Here is a 24,768-nt window from a genome sequence, read left to right as displayed (position 1 = left end):
TGATGAGGATATTAGTTGTTATCACATAAAACATTCTTGTGATTAATCCATGTGTTTTAAAAAAAAAAGTGCTCTAGTGTTTCATAATTATCTGATATTGTTCATATTAAATTGTCCCTATGATCCAAAAATCAGATTTCAGAAATTGTAAAGCATCTTTTTTTTCTGTGTCCCTTCAGATTGTGTGGAGGAGATGTCAGCGATGTTCAACTCCTCCTCCTCCTCCTCCTCCTCCGACCCTCTGGTCCTGCTGATGAGTAATACCAGCTCTACGCTACCAGGGGGCGCTCAGTTTATACCTAAAGACAGCTTCTCCAATGCTCTCACCAAGAACATAGTGGCCATGCTGGTCTGGCTCACCCTCAGTATCATTAACAGCAGCATGGTGCACACCTTCCTACGACACAGGTACACACGGCCATCATGAGACTATGACCTACAAAAAAACGTGTTTTCATAGTATGTTTAAGCATCAATGTTTTATACAACTTAACTCCAATTAAAGATGTAAAATCAGCACCTGCAGATAAATTTATTGATTTCTCTAAATGTACAAATTATGCCATCAATGTCTCTATTACTGTATAACTTTACCTAAATAAGCAGTCTACTTTCTTCAGGGTAACTATCCTGTTATCTAGAGCTGAAACAATTAATATCATCTAAATTATTACCTGAAGTAGAAATTCATTTTTCAGGCAGTTACACCTCCACCAGTGTGAGGATTTACTGCCTGACTTGCAGTTTGTTATCTCACCTGATAAACTGACTGAACAGATATTTGATGACATCACTGTGGACTTTAGAAGATTTGGGTTTTTTACACCAAACAACAATAATCTGTATGAAAGTAATCATGATAAGATAAGATAAGATAAGATAAGATATTTCTGTATTAGTCCAACAGTGGGGAAATGTTCAGTGTCTCCAGCAGCAAGTATAGATATAATAGAATAGAACAACAAATGATAAGTACACAAGCAATATAAATCAATAGTAATAGAAATATAGTTAAAAATAATAAAAGCACACGGTCGCCCATAAAGGTGGAATACATTTTTTTTTACTTCTTCTCATGAAATGATTGTGACATTGTGATTTATTCTTGATAGATAAAGTGTATATATTCTCAAAATTGTATTGATCAATCTCATTATACCTGGTCGAAGGTGATTACTGATGTGTATGGATAGAAAATAAAAAGAGGAATGTGTCTGAAAACAACATTATTCCAACTTTATGGGCAACTGTGTAATATTGGTGTTGAATGATAATATACTTGAGTTGGATATTATTATTACTGCACAGATTTTAAAGTGGAAAAAATGTGCCCAGTTGAATAATAATAGTATAGTTTAATAGTATACCAGAAATGCTGATATTGCACTGTATACATTAAAAGTGCAGTTACCCCCCTACTATAATCATACTATTGTGACTTTTCATCCAGCTCTGATTTATTTTCTAGCCTCTTCTACGAGAACCCTCGATACATCATGTTCATCTGCATGGTGATCAACGACGCTCTGCAGCTGACCCTAGTAACGGCTCTGTACGTGGTCAGCTACATCTTCAGGAAGATCCACGCATCGGTCTGCTGCATCCTGGTGAGTGAGCTTAGATTGTATTAAAATAAATCCTTGTTAAAACTATAATGATGCTAAATAACCCTTCTATTTAACTTCTACAAGCAGATATAAACTGTAAAAAAGGTTAACACAGCACTATAATGTAATAATAATACATTTTATTTCTATACCACCTTTCAAAACTGAAGTCACAAGGTGCTTCACACAAGCAATACTAACAGAATAACACAAAACACAATAAGATAATCAAGTATGAAGTACACTGTCACCCATAAAGTTGGAATGATTGTGACAATGTGATCTATTCTTGATAGATAAAGTGTAAATATTCTCAAAATTGTATTGATCAGTCTCATTGCAACTGGTTGAAGGTGATTACTGATGTGTATAAATAGAAAATTAAAAAAGGAATGTGTCTGAAAACAAAATGATTCCAACTTTATGGGCGACCGAGTAGATGAAACATTAAATAATAAATAAAACAACAAGGAGCAGCGATTATATGATATTATAAAAATGCCTGCCTGTTCAAGTGTGTTTTTAAAAGCTTTTTTAAATGAAATGTAGTAAATAAATACATGTAAAATAGATGTAGTTGTAAGACAGAGTTACTGTCAACAACTGTAACTCCTCATAGCTGGATTCTGGTATATAAACATAATGAATGAGAATATAATAAAACACAGTTGCAACAATATAAAAATGTATTTTAAGGAGAAGAGAAGTCATAATTGTTGAGAAATGCTGAAATAAACACTTAAAAATGTTGTAATATCTACTTATAACTACATTATTGTGTATTATAAGCATTTATTTAACCCTCCTTTTGTCCTCAGGTCAAGGATGGAAGGAAGGAAAGGAGTAAGGAGAGAGGGAGGGAGGAAAGGAGGAAAGAAGGAAGGAACTAAGGAAAGGCGTAAGGACGAAAAGAGGCAGGAATTTAGGAGAGAAGGAAGGGAGGAAGGAAAGGAGGAAGGAAGGAAGGAAAGAAAGGAGTAAGGAGGGAGGGAGGAAGGAAAGGAGGAAGGAAAGGAGGACGGAAGGAAGCAAGGAAGGATGGAAGGAGCAGGGAGCAAAGAAAGAGCGAAGAAGGAAGGAAAGAAGGAACAGTCAAAACAGACGGGGTCAATTTGACGACAGGAAGGTTAAACTTTATATTCAGCTAATAAATGCTAAATAAGGGAATTTAAAGTAAAATGTTATCACTTTTTATCTTTTCCACTCACACCAAGCAACTTTTCCTCCTTCAGATCATGACGGCGGTCCTCACCACCCGCTCCACCCCTCTCATCCTGGCCGGCATGGCGGTGGAGCGCTACATCGCCATCTGCTTCCCCCTTCACTACAGCCAGATCTGCACCGTCCCTCGCACTCTCCTCCTCATCTACATCATCCTCATCCTCACCTCCACCCCGCCCATCACCGACCTCCTTATCACCATCGTCAAGGAGCCACCAAGTTTCTTCCACACCTCCATTTTCTGTGACCACTCGCTCCTCTTTCGGGACCGGTCCATCTACTACAAGAACTGTGTGTTTGATGGGGTTTACCTCTCCTTCGTGGCTCTGACGCTGCTCTACACCTACTGCAAGATCATGCTGACGGCACGAGCGGCCTCCATGGGCCTGGCCTCGGTGAAGAGAGCCAGGAACACTGTGCTGCTTCATGGGGTGCAGGTAAGTGTTTCAGAAACCAAACCCAACAGAAACTTTATCATGCAGGGAATGTTTTACTTCACGTAGGACAGAAACCTCAATATTATTATCTTTGAGTCTTGGACTATAAATGAAACAAGTAAAGGAAGAAGGAAGGAAATTGTGATAAGCATTTTCATCATTTCCTGATGTTTTATTTAAAAAGTAAAGTTCAGTTCAGTTCAGATCAGAGCTTTATTGTCCCTCGAGGGGAAATTTGGTTTGCAGTAACAAAAAACAACTAACACAAAAACCATAAATAGATAAATAAACAGTGACATACAACACAACCAAACTTGATAAGAACAATCTCAATCCGAATAAAAATAAGAAATGTTGTTTTTAGGGGTTGTACAGGTTAACTGTATTGATTGCACGTGGGACAAAAGAAAATTTGAACCTATTTGTTCATGCTCGAGGTAGCCTAAATCTCCGTCCAGATGGCAGGGGAATGAATTCCTCCAAAAGTGATCAGTGCTAGACAAGATTGACCGTGCTAACATAATTAATGGATGAATCTATGACAAAAATAGTTGCAACCTTACTATAGAGATATATATCGATCTTATTCTTAGCATAAAGCTTGCCACACTAAAAAACAGTTTTTTTTATCTTTGTTCTTTGTTTTGTTTTGTATGTCAAATTTCTGGATAGATCCAACAGGTGTTTTTGAACTTGTAAGGACAACACTAATCTAGCCAGTCACGACTCCTGTAATATAAATATTGCAAACTTATCTTTGCTGTTCTTGTTTATGGTATTCATATTCATTCGACCCCCAATTGAGCCTATCTACTGTAGGTTTGTAGTATAACCTTTCCAGTGTTAATAAAAAGTATCACTAATTTGCAAGTTTTACCAGTTAAAAGATATGAGCAACCTGAGAGTCATGAAGTATATACTGTAATGTTTGTTTGATTGTCCTTTCTTGTTTCTTGTGCTTCTGTTTCAGCTGCTGCTGTGCATGCTTGCCTTTGTGGTTCCCTCCCTTCAGGCCGCTCTCATCTCCCTTTTCCCCCGCCTCAGTCTGGAGATTCGTTACATCTTCTTCCTGGTCGTCTACATCATCCCCCGTTTCATGAGCCCTGTGATCTACGGTTTTAGAGACGAGCAGTTCAGAAAGTACTGGCTTCGGTACTTGACTTGTTGGAGCCGCAGCGTCGTCAGGGTCAGGCCGGTGGTGCTGAAAGTGAACCTGCAGGTGAAATAAGAACATTAGGAAACCACAAGACAAGAGCAAGTGACTGTCATTGTGCTGCTCATGAGCTCAATGAAGAATGACCAGCGTTGCTCACAGTTTTTATCTGTGGCATTCATTTGACTTGAATTCTCCTTTACAGTCCGCATGGTGAGGCAACAAGTGCTGGAGACATGAATCAAATGTATGTTGCTGAGTACAGAAAGACAGCGTGTGACAAACTTCTCTGCTGATATATAAATATGCTCAATAAGATCCAAAGATCAAGATAAATGGATGGATGGATGGATGGATGGATGAAATGTTTAATCTATGTATGTAAAATACTATTCAAATATGTTTATAAAGCACTTTAAATAAAGCAATCTAAGACCTGAGATGTTTTAGTCTTGCTGTTCCATATTAGGACATTATACACTCCACCCATAGGCAGTACACAGGATGCATTGCAGGCAAACGTGTATTATGTCTTGGTTGGGTCCTGTCTGTGGCTTTATATACAACTAGTCCACCAAGAGAATCAGGTGAAACGTATTTAAAGCCAGAAACCATCTTATAGAGACATTCTCAAAATGAATTTGATGTTAAATTGCAGTTAAAAAAATATACATTATTGTGCAAAAGTTTAAGGCACTTGAGATGTTTAGATTCTTCTCCTGTCTGATCAGAGAGTCCTGGTCTCAACATCATGGAGTCAGTCTGGGATTTACATGAAGAGACAGAAGCAGCTGAGACGACCCAAAGAAGCAGGCACAAAAACCGACCCGCCAAGTACCTGAAACACACTGTGTGAAGGTGTACCAAAGACGAAAGTAAATCAAGGATGAAAAGTTGCAAAAAGCTGCTTTCAGACCTTCTAAACGAGCCATTACAGTCACAAATTACACTCGACTCACTGAGTGACTGAGGCTTCACAGGGTTTTTATTCCAGAAGCCTCATATGACCAGAAACAGGCCTTCTTTGGCATGACAGTAGTCACAGCTAACTGGTCCATGGTTCCTCTTATTAATACATTTCCTTTTAGATCTCTCCTGCTTTGAAAATCAATCTAACTACAAATACCCCTTTTCCACCAAGCTGGAACCAGTGCTGGTTCGGAGCTAGTGCTAGAGCCAGTGCTCAGTTGCTGCTAATCCGTTAGCCCCGCTAGCCGGCTAATAAATGTTAGCCCCGCCCCCAGTCCCCTGACGTAATCGGTTCTTGCTTTAGACCAGCAAAGAGTTGGTGCTCGCTCTGGCTCCCGTTCTGAGGCTCGGGGCTGGAGCTTTGGCGGTGGTAAAGCAAAGAACCGGTGCTTAGTCAGACTTCGAACCAGCACCAGCTCCAGCTCGGTAGAAAAGGGTAAAGAGACTGTAGCCGATTTCTCATAACTAACCTTTAACTCACCTTTTTCTTTTATTTGTTGTTAAGACTACATTCTTGACTACAATGAGCCTGGTATCTCATATTTATTTATATATTGGGTCATACTAATGAAATTAAGAATATTTTTTACAACCAATAAATCAAAATGAAGTGTAGACAACATAATAAACTCTTAGTCCTTCCACCTAACTGCTCACCCCACCTCTCCATGATAATGTCGTCTCTCTGCAGTATCAGCAGGGAAGTCTATATAACAGCATTCATCTTCCTCTTCCTCTCACTTCCTACAGACAGTGTGATGTTGAAATAAGTTTGGTATAGGTTTTAAACTCTGATTACAAAGTTAGCGAGGGTGTATAAGTATCCTGAATTTTAAATGGAAAGAAGTATGTTTACATTTATGATTGGCTGTCTTTATAAATGTATTGTACTTTTATTTCAAACTAATATTATCAATTAATATACTTTTGATTCTATTTAACACTGACAATAGTGATATTTTACTTCTGTTCTTGATAAATCGATAAGTTCAGGAAATATTTGAACATATCTTACTACTATTACTTACTTTATTCATCTTTCTTATAAATTACAACTTTCATTTTATTTTAAGCGCAGGCTCCTTCACACTTATATGAATGTGTTCTTTGAAATTTTAGCTCTTATATATTGTATTTCCACTCTTTGAATTGAGTGAAATGAGATCCAAGTTTTTGTGAAACATTTGCAGCACATCGAGCAAAGAAGTAGACCTTACTGTGTTTGAGTTATTTGTTGAGTTATTTAAATTAGATTATTGACTGAGAATGCATTTAATTAACTGTGGACTAACTTTTCTGTTTAATTTGTTTTTCCAGCCCTGCTGAACTGAGTTTTGGTTTCCCGTCACTGAAGCGGGACGAGGAGTGATATGAACTCAACCAGACGTCAGGACAGTTTCAACAGTGCTTTCACTAAGAACTTCATCACCTTTGCTTTTGGCCTTATCATCAACTCCATCAATGGAGCCTTCGTCTACACCTACTTTAAGAGCCAGGTCCTTCAGCAAGACCCCAGGTGATACAGGGCCATGTGTGTCCTCTGCAGATGCTTACAGTAAAACTCAGTGAAATGGTCCACAGTTTAGTGTTGTATATTTTGTCACATGTTGAAAATGTGATTTTTTAAAATATAATGAAATCCTTATTGAGTCTCCTCTTTCCTTTTTTCTGTTCTCATCTTGCATATTTTTCTGCTGCTGTCTTTTCTCAACTTTTCTCTCTTTAACTTCTCTCCTCCTCCTCTTTCTGTCCTGCTCTACTTCCTGCAGGTATGTGCTCTACATCCATCTAGTGATCAATGATATGATTATGCTCACCCTTGCTGTGGTGCTGCAAATCCTGACCTACACCGCACCCCCGAAATTCATTACCTGCTGCATCATGATGCTCATCTTAATCACTGTCAACAAGTATGTACAGTAGGTGTGCGTTTGTGTTAACACAGTTATTCTGCATGTGTGCTTTTTTCAGGTTTACACTTTTCTTGGCATCACCACAGCACACAATATACATGTGATTGTATGTGTGTCTCAAACCTAAATCTTCATTTGACTAAGTATAGCAGACTTTTAAAATGTGATCTACCTAAAGTAAGCAGTAATATGTATACTGTGCATAAGCCAGTCAACTCACATTATAGTTATTATACAGAATATGTACAAAGCTAATATCTACAGTCTGTCATTCTCTGCCACAAATGCCAACTTGGCCCTATTTTTAGACTTGAATTTAAGTAAATATGATAGATGAATCAGTAATGTCTTACAGTGAGTGAGTTGAGATACAAATTCAACAATGCATAACAGGCAGCAGCAGTCTAAGATGATTAATCACATAGTGTCATATAACACAGGTCACATAATAACTTCAAATTCACAGATGTTGAAAACCCTCACAGTACTTCAATGCTCCTGTAAACAGTAACTCTGGATTAAAGAAGCTAAACAACTGATTATCATGAGGGTTTTTATTCGTCCTGATCCAGGAACAACCCTCTGAACCTCGCTGGTATGGCAGTGGAGCGTTACATCGCTGTTTGCCGACCTCTTCATCACGTGCACATCTGTACTGTGCAGCGAGCCTATGCTCTGATCGCATTGATCTGGGGCGTCTCCATCATCCCTGCCCTCACTGACATCTTCATCATCCTCGCCACAAAGCCCCTCTCTGTCTTCTCAAGCAATGTCATCTGTTACAGCCTCAGTGTGTACAACACACCGTACCATAAGACACAAAGTATGGTCGTCCAGGTGAAATACTGATTATCATTACATTGATTTTCTCACTTTATATTCCACTGAGCAGTGTGGTTTTTTTATTCTTTAGCTAAATTTCAATTACTTTTTTGCATCAGTTGTCAAACAAATCTAGATGTTTGTGTCTTCTTGTCTTCTCCTCAGATCCTTCTGTTTTCTTTCGTCTTCCTGACTGTGATCATCACCTATCTGAAGGTCCTCTTAGCTGCTCGGGCAGCTTCAGGCTCCAATAAGGCCTCAGCCAGAAACGCCCGTAACACCATCCTGCTGCATGGAGTCCAGCTCGTCATCTGCATGTTGTCATTCATATCTCCCTTCCTCAATCTTATTTTAGTCACCATGTGGCCCCAGGATCGCACCAAGATCCTCTTCAGCATCTTCCTGCTTACCAATATGCTTCCTCGTCTGCTCAGTCCGCTCATCTACGGCATCAGAGACAAGACGTTCTGCAGCCACATCAGGATGCACCTCTGCTGTAAATGCGCAACTCTGCAGGAAAGAGGCCGAAAGTGATAGAGGGACACCAGAAAAGGTCTCGGCAGGTGTTTGACTAAATGGCTTTTCAAGGACCATACATGTGATTTTTCATGTTTTAGCCCATTATGTACAAATATCACTGACCACACTGATGAGGCACATATAAATACAAAAACAATTACAAAAATGCATGTACAATTTAAACAAACCTTTATTTTAATGAGTTAATCACACATTTTCAGATGTCAGTGTGAAAATAAGCTACTGCAGGCCACAGCCTCGAACTCTGCAGTAAAGGCTAAAACACTGAGTCGTGTGTTGGTTTCTTTAAAAATATATAATATATACTAATGCTTTTACAGACTTTATAATGTCTAGTCTATAATGTCAGTAATGTCTTTTTGTATGATGGCGCACGTTTTATGCCTTTGCAAATGACCTCAATATCACAGCCACAGAGACTCTTCACCATTATTACTAAATATAAGACCACAACACTGAAAAACATAAGTCAATCAATTGAACCATCAACATCAACCTCCTCTGAAAAAACAACAAATGCCAGAAGATTACAAATGAAGATAAACTCATTTTTAACTCTACTGTGTTAATTATGAAAGAGGAAAGGTCAACACATATCCACGTTCAGGTGTAAGTCCTGATTCTGGCCACTAGATGGCTCCATCGCCACAGACATGCAGTGATCGGTGGAATATGTGAAATATTAATTTGTGATAAACAATACATTTCTGAATGAATGAGACTCATGAGACTTGTTTGAAATCTTGTTCGGGGGGTTCAGAACACGGAAATGTTAAAACCTCGATCAAATAAACTAATTTTGATGTTTGTGCAAATGCAAAAAAAAACTCCCATTTATTTATATTATTACATCAAGAGGACACTTACATCCTGTTTCCTTTCGACATTGTGGTCTTTGTCATTCCTCTTCTTAATGAGACAGAAAAAAGGAAAGCCAGCTGCAGTTAGTGGAAAACTTAAAGCCTTTGCTGGCAATGCAGCAACTCCCTCTGGATATTAGAGGCATATTACAGTAATTAAAAAACACAAAGGTCACCAGTTCATTAAATGACGGATGAGATTTCACTAAATTTCATTAAGCACCACACATTTTAGAGCCCCGGTTGTGAGACAGCAGTGATACTGATGCCACAGGACAGGCCATTTAGAAATTATTAGGCTACTGACTCCAGCCAAAGTCCCTTAGGCGGTATAAAAAATAAAGACTTTGAAAATAAATTCATCTTTAAACTCTAAATGAACCACTGGGTGTCGCAAACACATCATAAAAGCAACTCTTAATGAGCGTCTTAAAGGTGTTTCTCAATCGGAGAAACGATCCTGTTCCGGAATGTGACGGAAAAGGCCGAAGACTGTCCGACAAAGCAGAGAGAGAGACTCAGGTTCAGATGGAGGAAACCTGTGTGCTCACAGCTGATCCTGGTTTCTCTCCTCTACAGATGATCGTCACAGGCAGAAGGAAGGTTGTCCTGGATGTTGATTCGGGTGTAAAAGCTCACTGTCTTTTCTCTGGATCTGTCGTTTCCTGGATGTCAGAGTTTAGTCCTTTTTTTTCGTGAAAGTGTAAAACTTCTGAACGCATCATGGGGTGAATCTGAAATCTGGGGATGATCTGATCCGGTGATGAAAGAGTATCGTGATAAAACTCCCAGGAGGTAAGTCTCAGTTAATATAGTGCTTGTTTAAATTGTAACATTGAAGCTTGTAGTGCTTCTGCAGAGATTCCAGCTGCGACCAATTCATTAAGTTAAAGCTGACAGTTTGTTAACGGTGGATTGTCTTGTCTTAATTATATTGATTGCACTGCACTGACGTGTCTCAGTGTATGTATGTGTGTTAGTGGTTGTTGTTATTGAAGGTGCATTTTTCCACTGCTGTGATTTGAAGCCGCAGCGCTTCCTTGTGCTGAATTATAGATCAACTTTATTTCTGTATGTGCAGCATGGCAGCTCCCCCGAGAGCTCAGCATGGGTCCTTCATGTAATTATAGACTCAGAGTGTCACATTGTCCCTCTGTGGTTTACTATCTGTTTTCCTTTTGTTTGATGCTTGTACACAAGTCTAAAAAATAACACCACTCATTTTGACAGGAGTGATGCCATGAAACGCATCATTTAATGACATCATCCTTTACATTAATGAGAGTGACACTGTGGAGCAGATTATGTTGAGCAACTAAACTAATTGATATATTTTAAGAGACTTTAAAATTTCACTTTGGTTATCAAAAGCAAAACATCAAGTATGCACATTTCAAAGACATTCAGAGCCAAAAATCAAGACAGTGCAGAGGTAAGACTGAGTGGAGATCAAATCAAAAGCCTCAAGAGATGACAAACATTTTTGAGAAGAGTCCAGGTCAGTTTTAAACCCATAAATAGCTGTTAAACAGTCTGACAGTCATAAAACACTCAGAAAAGTGTCTTTAAGGTGGCCTGTGGAGATGTCATTTCAAACAAACACAGTTTTAAGCATGTAGGTTCATTATTGACCTGTGGGAATATATCTAACAAAATATCTATACGCTAAAAACATCCACTTACTAACTTTTTGAATGAATGAAGACAATGAGATGCAGTTAAAAGCACAAAAGCCTTTTAGAAAGCACTTTGTGTCCTCAGGCCCAACAAACACTATAAACACATTCATAGCATAACATAATATTTAAAGAGATCACTCATAAATGATTTCTTAATGTGAAATGTTTATCTTCTCTGCGTCTTTAGTGCTTTTATGTTGGCTTGCATGCACATTTGCAATAACGCCTCCAGTTATATTTTACACGTTCTTAATGTGAATATTGCACCATGAGGAGACCTGATCACCATATTTCCCTACAGCATCACTCTGTCTTCACCTGTCAGCAAAAACAGTGCACAGACCTTCCTCCAGGAGCTCCACACTAAATCCTTATCATCTAAATAATCAGTGCAGAGGACTTTGACTCTATAGAAGTTAAAGGTTTCAAATAATAATGACAGAGAGTCCACTTTAAAATGGACACAAGAGTTATAAGAAAACTATCCGTATCAGAAAAAATCAGTGTCGACTGAACTTTGGTTTATTCTTAAATCTTTTCTATTGGCTACAACCGAGCGCCTTTAGGTTTATTTGGTTTATTTGTTTCCAAAAAATTAGCTTACAACATTATTTTATTTATTTGGAGTTTATTTCTGTCCACCTGGTGATTGTAAGTCTAATATTCACTCTCTTTTAGCTCTGTTTTTACTCTCTTTAGCTGCTTAATGCTCCACTATATTCACCAGCTAATCTGCAGCTGTGTCTGTTTGCTGTGTTGAAATGTGCCACTAAAAATCCTACAATCAAAAAGAAAGCCCCTCAGTTAATTGGCGAACTATGTTTCAGCATCATATATAAACTGTATGATATCTGGTTATCTTAGTGTCTTTTTCCCTGAATGACAGACTGTCTCTAACTGACTCATGAAGCAGGTCTGGGCTTTGTGGTCATCAAGAATTTCATTGAAACCTAACAGAAAATGACAAGTATAAGAAAACTGCTGAATACAGCAAATTGTTTTAAATCACTCATATGTGACATTTAGGAAAAAATCTGTTTATCGGAGTTGTTCTTGCGTGAAGCTCTGAGAGTAAAAAGACTATAAAGCTCTGAGGAGATGAAGAGAAGTTAAGACTTTGATGATACTTTTCTGTGAGTTCATCAGCACAAGTGACACTTTAATATAAAAATAGTTATCTGTGCCTATATTAATCTAAAAGTAATGATTATATCTGCTATAAAGCCACAGAATTACACACAGATTCAGTGACAGTCTGAGAGAGGGAGGGAGCTCAGGCCATAATATCCTTTGTATGGATCTCAAAGATGCTCAAAGAAGTCGAAAAACCTTAAAAACACACTAGAGAGCCAAACTGTTGCAATTCATTTGACATATTCCTTCATTACAGTAAACACAGGCAGTGCAGTTTCAATGATTACCTTCTTGGTGCTAAAACTGGAGTTTATTCAAGCTACATGAGAGCTGAAACAGAAAAGTGATGCTGTAATCACAACTTGTGCTCTGTGGGATCATTTTATAAATTAGCTTAATATTAAAGTGTTATGGCTATCATCCCTAAAGTTCATTTTCCACATTTGTTCCAGTTCAGCAGTCCTCTCCAAGATTAGTCAAAGCTGAATATCACATTTCAAATGAGGATATACTGAACTGCATGACCATGATGATGTGAAATGCTGCTTCATTGTGACTCTGTTTATTTGGAAAGTTCATTACAGACAAGTTCACACTCTGACCTCAAATTCAACTCTTGAGGTTTTGGAGAAGCCTGTAAGAAGTACTGAGATCTTTTACTGAAGTGAAAGTATCAGTTACAAGTTAAAGTTCATCTGCAAAATGAACTCACAGTACCAAAAGTAGAAGAAGCTGTTACTGTATAATCAGTTAACAGCATTAATTGTATGTTTTTGCAGGTTGAGGCAGAGCTGATTTTAACTAGTTTATATATTAATTGGGTAATTTAATCTATAACATCACATTGTATTTTAGAAAATGATGATCAGGGTTTATACATAAAATTAGAGCTACAAGGATTTGTCGAATAATCAATTAACAGTACATTAATTGTCAACTATTCTGATAATCAATTAATCAATTTGAGTCACTTTTTACATTTCTTTGTACCACCTTCTTAAATGTGAATATTTTCTGTTTTTTTTAGTCCTCTATGACAGTAAGCTGATGCTCTTTGTATTGTGGATAAAAGATTTGAAACAAAAAAGATTTGAGAAACATTTTAATTGATAACTAAACTAATTATTAGCTGCAGCCCTACATAAAATGTTGGTCTTAAAATTAGCTATAGTAATAAGTATAACTCCTAATAAATGTAGTGGAATACATGTGTTGGAGTAGAAGAATAAAGTTGCATAAAACAGAAATATTTCAGTGTAACGTATCTCAGAGTTGTCCTTAAACATAGCGCTTCAGTAGATAAACTCCCAACCGCTGGCATTTACACATGATAACAGGCTTCCAATGAACACACCCACCTCCCCACCTCCCCACCACCCAACCCATTCACACATGCTGCTGACAGACGAAGACACATTTCCACAGTTTACTGTACATGTGTCCATAAATCACTGAGGAGAGAAAGAAAAACCTGATTAAAGACCAGCAGGGAGAGAGTGAAAGATTCAGAGCCGGATGAAGTCAGACTGCTCAGGATAAAACACCATTAAGTCCACATTAGGTTAGCACCTGTCTGTGATTCCTCGGGCCATTTCCTACACCGTGCAATAGGAGAACATACATTACATTATAGCTACACTTTACCTGAAGCAAGGGCACTTACTGCTGCCTCCAAATGGACGGATACCCTCAGTCCTGTTAGTGTGAGCGCTGCATGAAGCACAGCTGGAGACGTTGAGATGATGAGCAATAAAAAAAAAACAAAATATGAAAAGAAAACTGTCTTCACTTGTTGCTAAGCAATATCAAACCAACATTTGCCAACTAAATAGGACTTAATCACGTTTTCTGGCAGTAACATTAGCATTGTGTTGTATTGTGCTGTGTATATTTAAGGCATCAGTGGGATCTGTTAGAGCCTTTGGGCAGAAAAGTGACGAAAACTTCAAATCTTTCTTAAAGTTATGGAGGACAATAATACAGTTTCTATTCATCAGTGTGAGTTAGTCATATCAAGTGATATCTGACACATTTACAGTCTTTTTAGCGTCATACTCCCTCTTAGTGTTTCCTGTTTCTCTGTGGTGGAAGTATAGTAACAAAAAGACTTTTCTACTAAAAACACTGTAACGTTGAAACATAGAAGATGAAGATTTGACTCATTTGGACGTTGAAGCTTCATATTAGCTTCACATCAACTTTTAAATCCATGTGTCCACAGAAGGAGGACTGTGGATTTAGTCCTCCATCACTTCCACTGTAAACATTATGAAGGATCTAATGGTCAGTATGAACAGGAGGAATCATTACACACAGATAAATTGCTTAAATGTTCATTTAGACTCCTGACTGATGTTTTAAGACACTTATAAAATTTGCGAACCCGTTCTTTAACTAATATACAAAAATCTTTCTTTTATGTGAACTTTTTTATTTATTCATCTGTTTTTTTGTTTGTTTTTTATCGTGAAAGTGTCTTCACTATGTAGGTGTTTGTACTGGGAGTTCAGTAGATGTTCATGTGTGGGAGCTACTTTCTGTTTTGGCTGCATGTGCGTTTGCTTTTTTACTTCATCACATGGACACAAGTTGCTTGTTGCAAGTTGCAATCGTGATTAATGTGATTTAAATGTTGTGTCAGCAGAATAATCAGTTTACTCGTGTTGTTAAAAGCTTTGTTATGATATAACAAACATATTCACATAACAATTATACCCAGCCTGCAAGTATCTAAAATCCAGTAAAAGCCTTTTGACTCTCAGCTAATCCATATTAAGAGCTGTACTTAACATTTAAGTGTATACCAAGTGAGCGTCTTGCCATCAGGTCTTAGTAGAGTGCATTTAGTGGATCAGATGAAATTAGAGAGTTTATATCACAACAAAGGAGCTCAAACATTTTTTGGACAGATACTGAAATTGAGTCTCTACCCTGGCCGAAAGTCATAGAGGGTTTTGGTGATTTGCTGATTCAGCTCAGGAAGAAGAAAAGAGAGGAGGGATAGAAATAGAGAGCGAGACCTGGATCACATCCAGGCTGCGAGTCAGAAAGTATGATCCAGCAAAACTGCATGTTCAGTGTCAAGATGTTCACAAATAAAATCATAGATCTGCTGTTATTCACAATACACTCACAGTACTTTGGGACGTCCACTGGTTCCTATTGAAGACGTAAATCTAAAAAAAAAACAGCTCACAAATATAAAGTTCATTGTTGGTTTTTGTGTTTTCATGAGATTTGTTGACTTTAGAGCTGCAACGATTAGTCGGTCAACAGAAAATGAATCACAAACTAATTAATCAATCATTTGTGGGATCATTTCTCGTTTCAGCCTCTTAAATGTGAGTATTTGCTGCTTTTGTTGTTGTCACATGTTGCAATAAATTAAAAACTTTTTGGACTGTTGTTCAGTTTGAGCCCCAATAAATACGATGACTGTGATCACTTTTCCTTTGATGGTGTCAAAGGGTCTTTCCTGTTTTTGTTATTAAGTTTCTTCTTTTTCCTTTCCGTCATTGTTTTGCCTTGTTTTGTTTTCTATTTGTTCTTCTGTGTTTTTTGGGACCCTGCCTTTTCTATTAAAATCTATAAAAAACATTAAATAAAAACATGAAATAAACCAATAACCATTAAATGAAATGCGTTTTGGCTCTCCGGTGTTTCGTTAGTTAACCATGGTGAAGGAGAGTCTGCCCAGCTGGGTCCACCCGGACTCAGACGAGGGTCTGGTCCACGTGAACGTCGGAGGCCTGAAGAGGAGTCTCTGTTCCAGCACACTGAAGAAATTCCCAGATACCAGATTGGGAAAACTTCTGGCATGTGACTCAGAAGAAGATATACTTCAGGTTGGTTATAGGTGGAGGGAGATGAAGGGACTGACTGATCCTGTGTTCAGTCATTTGCTCGTATTTTCAGCCTCTCCTCTTTCTCCTCTTTGCAGGTGTGTGATGACTACGACGTGCAGGAGAAGGAGTTTTACTTTGACAGGAATCCCGGCTTGTTTCCTTATGTCCTTCACTTCTACCAGACGGGCAAACTTCACGTCATGGAGGAGCTGTGCGTCTTCTCCTTCAGGTCTTTGCTCTCTCTGTCAATCAAACACAGCATTTCTGAGATTTCCCCAAATACATTAAAAAAAACATGTCAACCTTAGTTTTGACTAAATATGATTTCAGTTTCAATTTCTGTCACTCAGTCAGGAGATCGAATACTGGGGCATCAACGAGTTCTTCCTGGACAGTTGCTGTAGTTACCGTTACCACGGCCGCAAGCTGGAGAGCAGCCGACATCGGAGCTGGGACGACGAGAGCGAAGTCAGCAGCATAGACACCTCTGTGGACGAGATATCTGACCTAAACAGGTGAAAGACTGTGAAGCTCTTTGATGAGACCCGCTCACATCCCTCCGTCTCTGTTAACTCATCGTCTTCCTCCGTCCTCTCAGAGACATGCTGCATTTCCAGGAGGTGCGTTACGGAAACATCAGGAAGTGTTTGTGGCTGACTCTGGAGAACCCAGGATACTCCATCCCCAGCAAGCTCTTCAGTCTCCTCTCCATCATAGTGGTGCTCACATCCATCTCCACCATGTGTATCAACAGCATGCCGGAGTATCAGGTCGGTACAGAGAGCCAAACAAAGAACTTTCCCTCAAATGAGTTATAATCTGGAATGTTTATGTAGTTTATGTAAGTAGCTGATGAGTTTTGAGTGACCATCAGAGAGTCCTGTCATTATAGAAACCATTATAATAAAGCAGCCAATTCAGAGGAAAATGTATCCAATCAAATACAGGAAGAGTTCAGAGAAGGAGAATGCAATCATCTATTGTACCTCTGATTGTCCAAAATTACAACACATCCAGTGGTGCCAGACCACAATGAGCTAAATTAAGTTTTGTGAGGTTACAAACATTATTATGCTTGTATGAGGGAATTAAAAAATGGGTGCAATACCAAGTAAACAACAAATTATAAGGAGTGTGTCATTTCTAGGGCTGGGTATCGTTTAAAAAATGACAATACCAGTACCAATCCAATTATCCTTAAAGTGATCCTGATACCAACTAAGCACTTCATTAGATTCCCATTGCACATTTAGGTCTCTGTCTTTTATCCGGTGTAACAGGCTTGTAGTGTAGACACACTTTAGAGCATTTAGGTGGCATCTTGGCGGCTGAACTCAAATTCACCACAACTTCACAACCACAGACGCGTTGATTGGCTGTGAGCATGTCCATAGTCATATTTTCTAACTCTGGGTGCAAAAAGGATCGATTGCAGGTATCGTTTGACAAGAGACATTTCCATACTACTATCGTTTCAATTTATTTTGGTCGATACCTTTTAAAGGTATCGAGTACCTATGTCCAGCCCTAGTTATTTCCCTGTTTGTTAAGTTTCTCAAGTTTGATTGTAAACATCTTTAGATTTAACCCTTATTTTTGTGTATTTTAACTGACTTCCTAATTGGCTGAATCCATTATTGATTCATTTTTTAAAGAGAAAAAAAGAACAAGTGAAAAATGGTTGGTTATGATTTTCTACATTTTTCTTATTGTCAACTAATCTTACAGTATGTGCAGAGCCCAAAGCCTGATACATCTCATTCCTCTGTAAAATAAACCTTGTCCAAAAACTGTGAAAAACACATCAGTGAGCCACACCACTGCTTTTATATACCAGGTTTTGGATACACACACAATACTCTTCTGCACATGAGATTTGTTGACAATAAGACACATACAGTATAGACAAACAGCAGCAAGATATTGTGATAAAAGGAAAAGGGTTGAAAAACTAAATGTAAAATTTAAAACACTTGTAAATGTCCATGATGATCAGTAATCTCTTTCTCGACTTTCCTTTCAGTCGTTTGACTCTGAGGGGAAGCTGATTGAGGACCCGACCATGCAGGCTCTGGAGGTGTTCTGCACCTGCTGGTTCACCTTCGAGGTGATAAGATAAAACTAAGTGGAACAATCAGTGGTGTGTATCTGTGTATTGGTGAATTTACAAAAATTAAAACACTTTTTTTGGTTTCATCTCTTCGAGGTGGTGATGCGGCTGCTGCTCGCACCAAACAAGAGGAAGTTTTTTCACCATCCTCTGAACATCATCGACATGGTGTCTGTGGTTCCCATCTACATCACGCTGCTCTTTGACCTGACGTTGGGATCAGAGTCTGAACTGGGAAACCTGGGACGACTCATACAGGTTGGGAAATGTAATTGATCTTAATCTGTCTGTTTTCATCATTGTTTCTTGTATGATGGACTTAATTGGTTATCACTGATCTCTAGGAGGTTTTAACTGCCCCTTCATACTTCAACAGTTTCTGGTTTTATCAGCATACTCACTCCAAACAGTCAAGCTCCATCAGACTGAAATAATTGACCAGGCTCAGATCCATTACTTCTTTTCATGACTTCAAGGTTTCATTGCTTGTTTACCTCAAATGGAAATGTTCTTTTTTCCCCCTGTGTTTACTTTCATGTTTCATTAGTACATTTCCCCCCCTCTGTCTTTTCGTCTTTATTTTACCCCTTTTTCTTTGTGGGTAGACTCAGTATTTCTTAGAGTTTTCTTTGGCAGTTGCTAACTTCTTGTTGGTCTTGTTCAGATGATTGCTCGTTGGTTGTTTTGTATTGTTTATTGAATTATTTTCATCATCATTTGCATTGCTTGTTTGTTGAATTGTCTGTCTATTTTTTATTGTGCTGGATTACAAATAAATTGAATCAGTTTGGTGTCTGGGTCCAGACCTTTGAATACGCCTGCTCCACTGAGTCGACACAAGTTGACAATTCTGTCTGATATCTATACACGTTGTTCTTTGTTGGCTTGAAGAAGCAAAGCAAATGGGTGGCATGGTGGAAATGTTGCTTTTTTCAGTCAAAAGTTTTTAAGAGCTAAAATTACGCATTTTAAGGGTTTCATGAAAAAGGTGAGATGACATACACTGTCTCACCTCATGTCTTTCTCTCTCAGGTGTTCAGGTTAATGAGGATCTTCAGGGTTTTGAAGTTGGCGCGACACTCGACAGGACTGCGTTCGCTGGGAGCGACGCTACGGGTGAGTCAGGACTGTGTCTGCATCGTCACACAACATTTGACTGTCTGACTTGGAGCAGACATACAGTGACATTAATCAGCCTTAGAAAAAGGAAAATAAAAAGATAATTCAATAGATTTTTATGTTGTTTGTGACATTTTAGTCTGCTGACCTTTCTGTAGACACATCAGATAAAGGTTGCTGGGCAGCGCACAGACGTAGATATGTCACACACATGTAAGAGAAACTTCTGGATTTTGAACCTGGACCCCAAGTGACTTCAGGGAGCAACCATTTTTGAAGTTTGTCCAGTATGGAGCGAGTGCATTGCAGCCAGCAGCCACGATATGGGCTGCAGCGTAATCCTTTGGGGCAACAGCACCCTGTCAATGTATGTCCAATAATAGTGCTTGTTTTTGACACTGACACAATAACAAACAGACCAGATCAAGCAAAAGGTAGATAAAAGTTTTATTTCCCTGTATGGTCCTTTCTGTGATGTTGTCAGACACTTATAATAACAGTCTGAACCTTTCAGTGGCAAAAACAAGCACTTTAAAAAGTATGACAAATATAGCTTGTGCAGATATATCATATAAACTGGTGATCAAGTCTTTGAAATATTGATTTGATTAACTTATTTGAGATGTAGACTTTGAATGACTTGAACTCATTGTGTGTCTGAGAGTCAAAGCCTGAGCTGTCTGGTCAGGACGGGAGTCATTATGACTGACAAGAAAAGGATTGACAGCTCTCACTTTCACTGAGACATGTGAATGTGTCTGCACATGGGAAATGTGTTTGATTTCTCCTAAACTATCAAACTAAACCACCCACAGGACAGAAACATGGTCTGCATGTTTATAACATCTATGCAGGATTTTCCTAAAAACAACTTACAGAGAATATCTATAATCACTAATGACCCAGTAGAAACGTCTGATGGTGTATGTATCTGCAGAGACTTTGCCCTCTGCCTCTACTTTCTTATTTTCTTATTATTTTACTGTGTGTCGCTCTGGGCGTTAATTAATGGTCAGTAGGTGTGTAGCCTCCAACCAATCACAGCAGGCAGGGTGTGAGGTCAGGACTTACAGCGTAGTGACCAGGTTATGAAGGAGATGAAGCACCAAATCCTGCAATGCTGCACCTTCCTGCAGGGTTGTGTGGAGGTGTCTGTGGGTTTATTTGTGCTTTAGAATGTAACCGCCATGAAACAATCAGAATATAATGTTTTATTTACTTGATTTATGACTTTGTTCTTGCTAACCCCATTCACTATCTTCATTCATTCTCTACCTTGCACAACCACCACTTCTCTCTCTCTCTCTAACTCTCTTTGAGACGGGGAGCAGTGACCAATGTTTCTCACTACTGTCTCTCAACCTCTGCCCAGGCTTCCCTGAGTGGCCACAGTGGACGTTTTCTGGCTTCAAAATTGAGAAAATAGAGCTTATGAAATTCAAGATGAGATGTTTAGTTTGATCACATGATGGTAATGTGAGCAGTGATTAGGGACTTCTCTCCACAAGGATCCATTCTTGATGAAAATACAGCAGGAATCTTGTCCTAAATCAGCTCAGTCAGATGTGTTGTGGACATTTCGTTGTACAGTGTATCAATCACAGCAGAGAATGACATACAATCAGTTACCACAATTTACAACCGTACTGTTCCGCCTGGGTTGTATTACATGTGCCTCCCTCGACATGAGATGTGTAGTACAACAGGCCATGTTACAGTCTCATCTATCATAACATAAGCTGGTCCTTTACAGCAGAGGATTTTATATGTATTCAAAATCATTATGCATCTTACATAATGTTCAAGGTAAATGCATAAATCACTGTCTTCAATAATTGTTTAAAATGTCTGAGGTTTACCAGATTTGGATGCATTACATTTACATTTAGATTGCAGTAGTATTTTATGAAATGTTCCAGACCCGTGATTGGCATCAGGAGCAAAACACTGAGAGCTTTTTTAATGTCTTTCCTGCATATCAACTAATGTAAAAACCCCTGAATGCATTAGTGCTACTTGCAAGTTTAACATCCACAAACAGACACTGGCTTTGAATCAATGCAAATTAGCATTAAAATCAAGTCAAGTCAAATTTATTTATAAAGCACAGTTGAGCACAGTTGAACAGTTGAGCAAATTGCTTTACAATCAAATTGCAAAAGCCATACAACAACACAATAAAAACACAAAAGCCAGTTTAACAGACAACAAGACAAAGAAAGGCAAGTCTCATTGAGTAAAAGTCAAGGAATAAACATGTGCTTCAAGATGGGACATTAAATCAGGCAGTGTGGAGGTCAGCCAAACACACACAGGTGAATCATCCCAGATTTTAGTGGCTACAACCACAAAGGACGACCAGAAATAACTGATCAGAGGACTGGAGTGACCGTGATGGGGCATGTGATTGTAAAAGGTCAGAGAGACAGATTAGTTTACACATTTAATGATAATCTTAAAAATGTATCCTAAAACAACTTAAATCCAAAATCTTAGATACAACTTAAATTTTAAATCACAATAACTCTGAATGCACAAACACAATATTGCAGATAAAGTTTTGCAATCTGAACATTAAATCAGAGCTAATGTTCATGCTGCTTTTCTATTTACTGTCATGGTACATTTTGAAATACAGTACCACAGTTCACATATGAACAGAGAAAGATTGAGTTCATTGCTTTTTCTGTTTGAACTCCAAATCGCTGAGGAATTTCAGGAATATGCAAGTCTGCATTTAATTTTTTAGCGGAGATTCAACTGACAAGGACGATTTGTTTTGTTCCTCTCGGATTTCTTCAGGCTGGATTACAGAACAATGTAGTCAAAATATCATCATGTCCTCCCTTTTCTTATGCTCTCTTCTCTTCTTGTGTTACTTGAAACAAAGTGATTTCCAACCTTTTTTTTCTCTCCAGTAAACACGAACAAGAAAATGAGTTTTGTGACAGAAACCATCAGTGAACGTCATTAGATTAAAGGACAGGTTCACCATTTTTTAACTGTGTCCTAAAACAGCAGTCAGGAGCCTGAATGAACACTGAATCATTGTTTTCTTGCTGTAATTATCCCCCTGTTTATCTCCCAAAGTTACAGGTTTTTTAGGTTAAAACTTCTTGTTGAGCTACGGTGGAGGGATGATAACAAATAATATAATTAAAAAATAAAAAGCCTCTAACTTTGGGAAATTTAACTCTTTAATTTCTTAAGCCTCATATTACCTTTTCATGGTCATCTGACAATGGTTTGCAGATATATTTGAACATTTGTGAATCTATCCTTTCAAGGCCTTTTTAAAGAAACTTCATGCTTGCCTGGACAATAGATTTTTCCCTGAGTAAGTTTAATTCCTGCGGTGTCTCAGTGGCTGTTTGATTTTCAGTTTATTCATTTATTTTTCTGAATATATTTTTGTTGCCACTACACTGACGTAGGAACATGTTTCATAAAGTTGTCCTCCATGTTGTTTCTGCAGCACAGTTACCGTGAGGTCGGCATACTGCTGCTCTACCTGGCTGTCGGAGTGTCCGTCTTCTCTGGTATCGCTTACACTGCTGAATACGAAAAGGTGAAGTCTGAATGTTGTTCTGCCTCATGTAGACTCGACTTGCTAGACTTGTTATGTTAAATTATTTATCTTTAACTGTTTTTTTTTCTTTTTCATCATGTAAAAAAAAAATGTCCTCAGCCAGGAAGGTTTTGTTATGGCAAGAGTTTGACTGCCAGATATTTGGTTAAATGAAGCAAGAAATAATTCATCAGACATCAGTCAGGTCAGATTCAGTTTCAGATTTGAGATTGATTTCAGATGAATAAGTCGGAAAATAACAATAACACAGACAGATATGGAGCACACTGCCATCAAATAATTATTATGAAATATTGTTTTTTGACTATATTTGAGATACACATGAAGGTAAACCTCTCTCTGTCTATGTCTCCATGCAGGACGTGGGTCTGGACACCATCCCGGCCTGCTGGTGGTGGGGGACAGTGAGCATGACCACGGTGGGTTACGGGGACGTGGTGCCTGTCACGGTGGGCGGTAAGCTGGCGGCCAGCGGCTGCATCCTGGGCGGCACCCTGGTGGTTGCGCTGCCCATCACCATCATCTTCAACAAGTTCTCCCACTTCTACCGCCGGCAGAAAGCGCTAGAGGCCTCCGTGAGGAACAACAACCGCAAGAAGATGAGGATGAGCTGTGAGAACATGCCGGAGGAAGACGAGGAGGAAGAGGACGAGGGATCGGACGTGGACAGCAGATGTCTGGACGATGACGATATTGATGACATTGATGAGGATGATATAGATTATGAGGATGAAGGAGGTGTGATTAATTACAGTTACGTGGAGCATCCGTCTTTCACGTACATAGTGAGGAAGAAGGAGCTGCATCAGCTTTGAAGATGAGCTTCACCTCACATTCTCCCTGCAAATCTGATGTTTTTAATGATCTCATGCTCATATCTGATCATGAATGTGACTTCCATCCAACCCAAGGCCACACAGATGTAGTATGAACTGTCAAATCCTCTGTAACTCCATGACGATCACTGTCATCAGAACTCTGCATTGATTTGACTGAACAAACGTGGAGGACAAAAACTCAACAAAGGCAGCAGCTTCTTGAGAACTTTAGAAGCTTCTAATAAATTCAAGCTGGAGAAGAAATTGGACTTGAAATAAATAGTTGTTGGATTAAAACTTTGGGGCTTCCATAACAGACTGTTCTGACATGATGTAGTGCTTCTCATTCATTTGTGCATGTGGGCTGTTTCAGGGTGGAGGTTTGTTTTTACTTATATTGTTTCTGTTAAAACTTTATTTGAAGAGTAACAGAAAAACAACAACAAATCTGACTAAAAAAAGTGATCAAATTGAACTTAAACGCCTGCATTAAAAAATAATGAAGTGGACTAAAGTGAAATAGCATGCACGCAAATGAAATAAACTGAATAAAAACCATAATGAAAAACTGTGAAAAGTTCTTTAAGATCAGCTACACAAAATCCTTTCCAAAGTCTGAGACTGTGGGCTTCCCCTCAGACAAAAGCAGGGAAAAAGGCGCCTCTCCACCCTACTTAGTTTACTTGCTTAGTTTCACTCAATTCCTGGATGCCTATGGGACCATAATGTTATTTGATCCCACAGACACTCAATAATTGAACCAAGATAGCCTGATATTGTTGTTTGACATAACTTCAGACTACACCAAACACATAGAAAGAGTCCTCCAGAAGGCATTTAGTTGTATCTAACTCTGGGAAAGGGGGGAAAACTGTAAAATTCGCCAAAAACTACTCTGAACTATCTCTTTAAAACTGTTATGACTTAGAAAGTCCTTCTCATACATTAACAT

At 38.6% G+C, this 24,768-nt stretch overlaps 3 protein-coding genes across 3 annotated transcripts; all 3 read left to right on the top strand.

The window, feature by feature from the left end:
• Positions 1-253: 253 nt before the first annotated feature.
• Positions 254-6,756, top strand: LOC128355385 (odorant receptor 131-2-like). Its single transcript, XM_053315625.1, has 6 exons — positions 254-408; positions 1,469-1,607; positions 2,840-3,265; positions 4,236-4,484; positions 4,624-4,631; positions 6,705-6,756. The coding sequence occupies exons 1-6, from the start codon at positions 254-256 to the stop codon at positions 6,754-6,756; spliced, it is 1,029 nt and encodes a 342-aa protein (XP_053171600.1).
• A 1-nt stretch (position 6,757) lies between these two features.
• LOC128355384 (odorant receptor 131-2-like) lies at positions 6,758-8,656 on the top strand. Its single transcript, XM_053315624.1, has 4 exons — positions 6,758-6,903; positions 7,157-7,297; positions 7,873-8,137; positions 8,288-8,656. The coding sequence occupies exons 1-4, from the start codon at positions 6,758-6,760 to the stop codon at positions 8,654-8,656; spliced, it is 921 nt and encodes a 306-aa protein (XP_053171599.1).
• Positions 8,657-16,009: 7,353 nt separating this feature from the next.
• On the top strand, positions 16,010-23,813 carry si:dkey-43k4.5 (potassium voltage-gated channel subfamily S member 2). Its single transcript, XM_053316203.1, has 9 exons — positions 16,010-16,180; positions 16,276-16,409; positions 16,531-16,695; positions 16,779-16,950; positions 18,204-18,287; positions 18,387-18,548; positions 19,323-19,406; positions 22,885-22,977; positions 23,358-23,813. The coding sequence occupies exons 1-9, from the start codon at positions 16,010-16,012 to the stop codon at positions 23,811-23,813; spliced, it is 1,521 nt and encodes a 506-aa protein (XP_053172178.1).
• Positions 23,814-24,768: the final 955 nt, after the last annotated feature.

The sequence above is a fragment of the Scomber japonicus genome, chromosome 3 (assembly GCF_027409825.1).
Source record: "Scomber japonicus isolate fScoJap1 chromosome 3, fScoJap1.pri, whole genome shotgun sequence".
NCBI lineage: Eukaryota > Metazoa > Chordata > Actinopteri > Scombriformes > Scombridae > Scomber > Scomber japonicus.
Note: the sequence above shows the minus strand (reverse complement) of the source record. Positions and strands in the feature narration are given on the sequence as shown.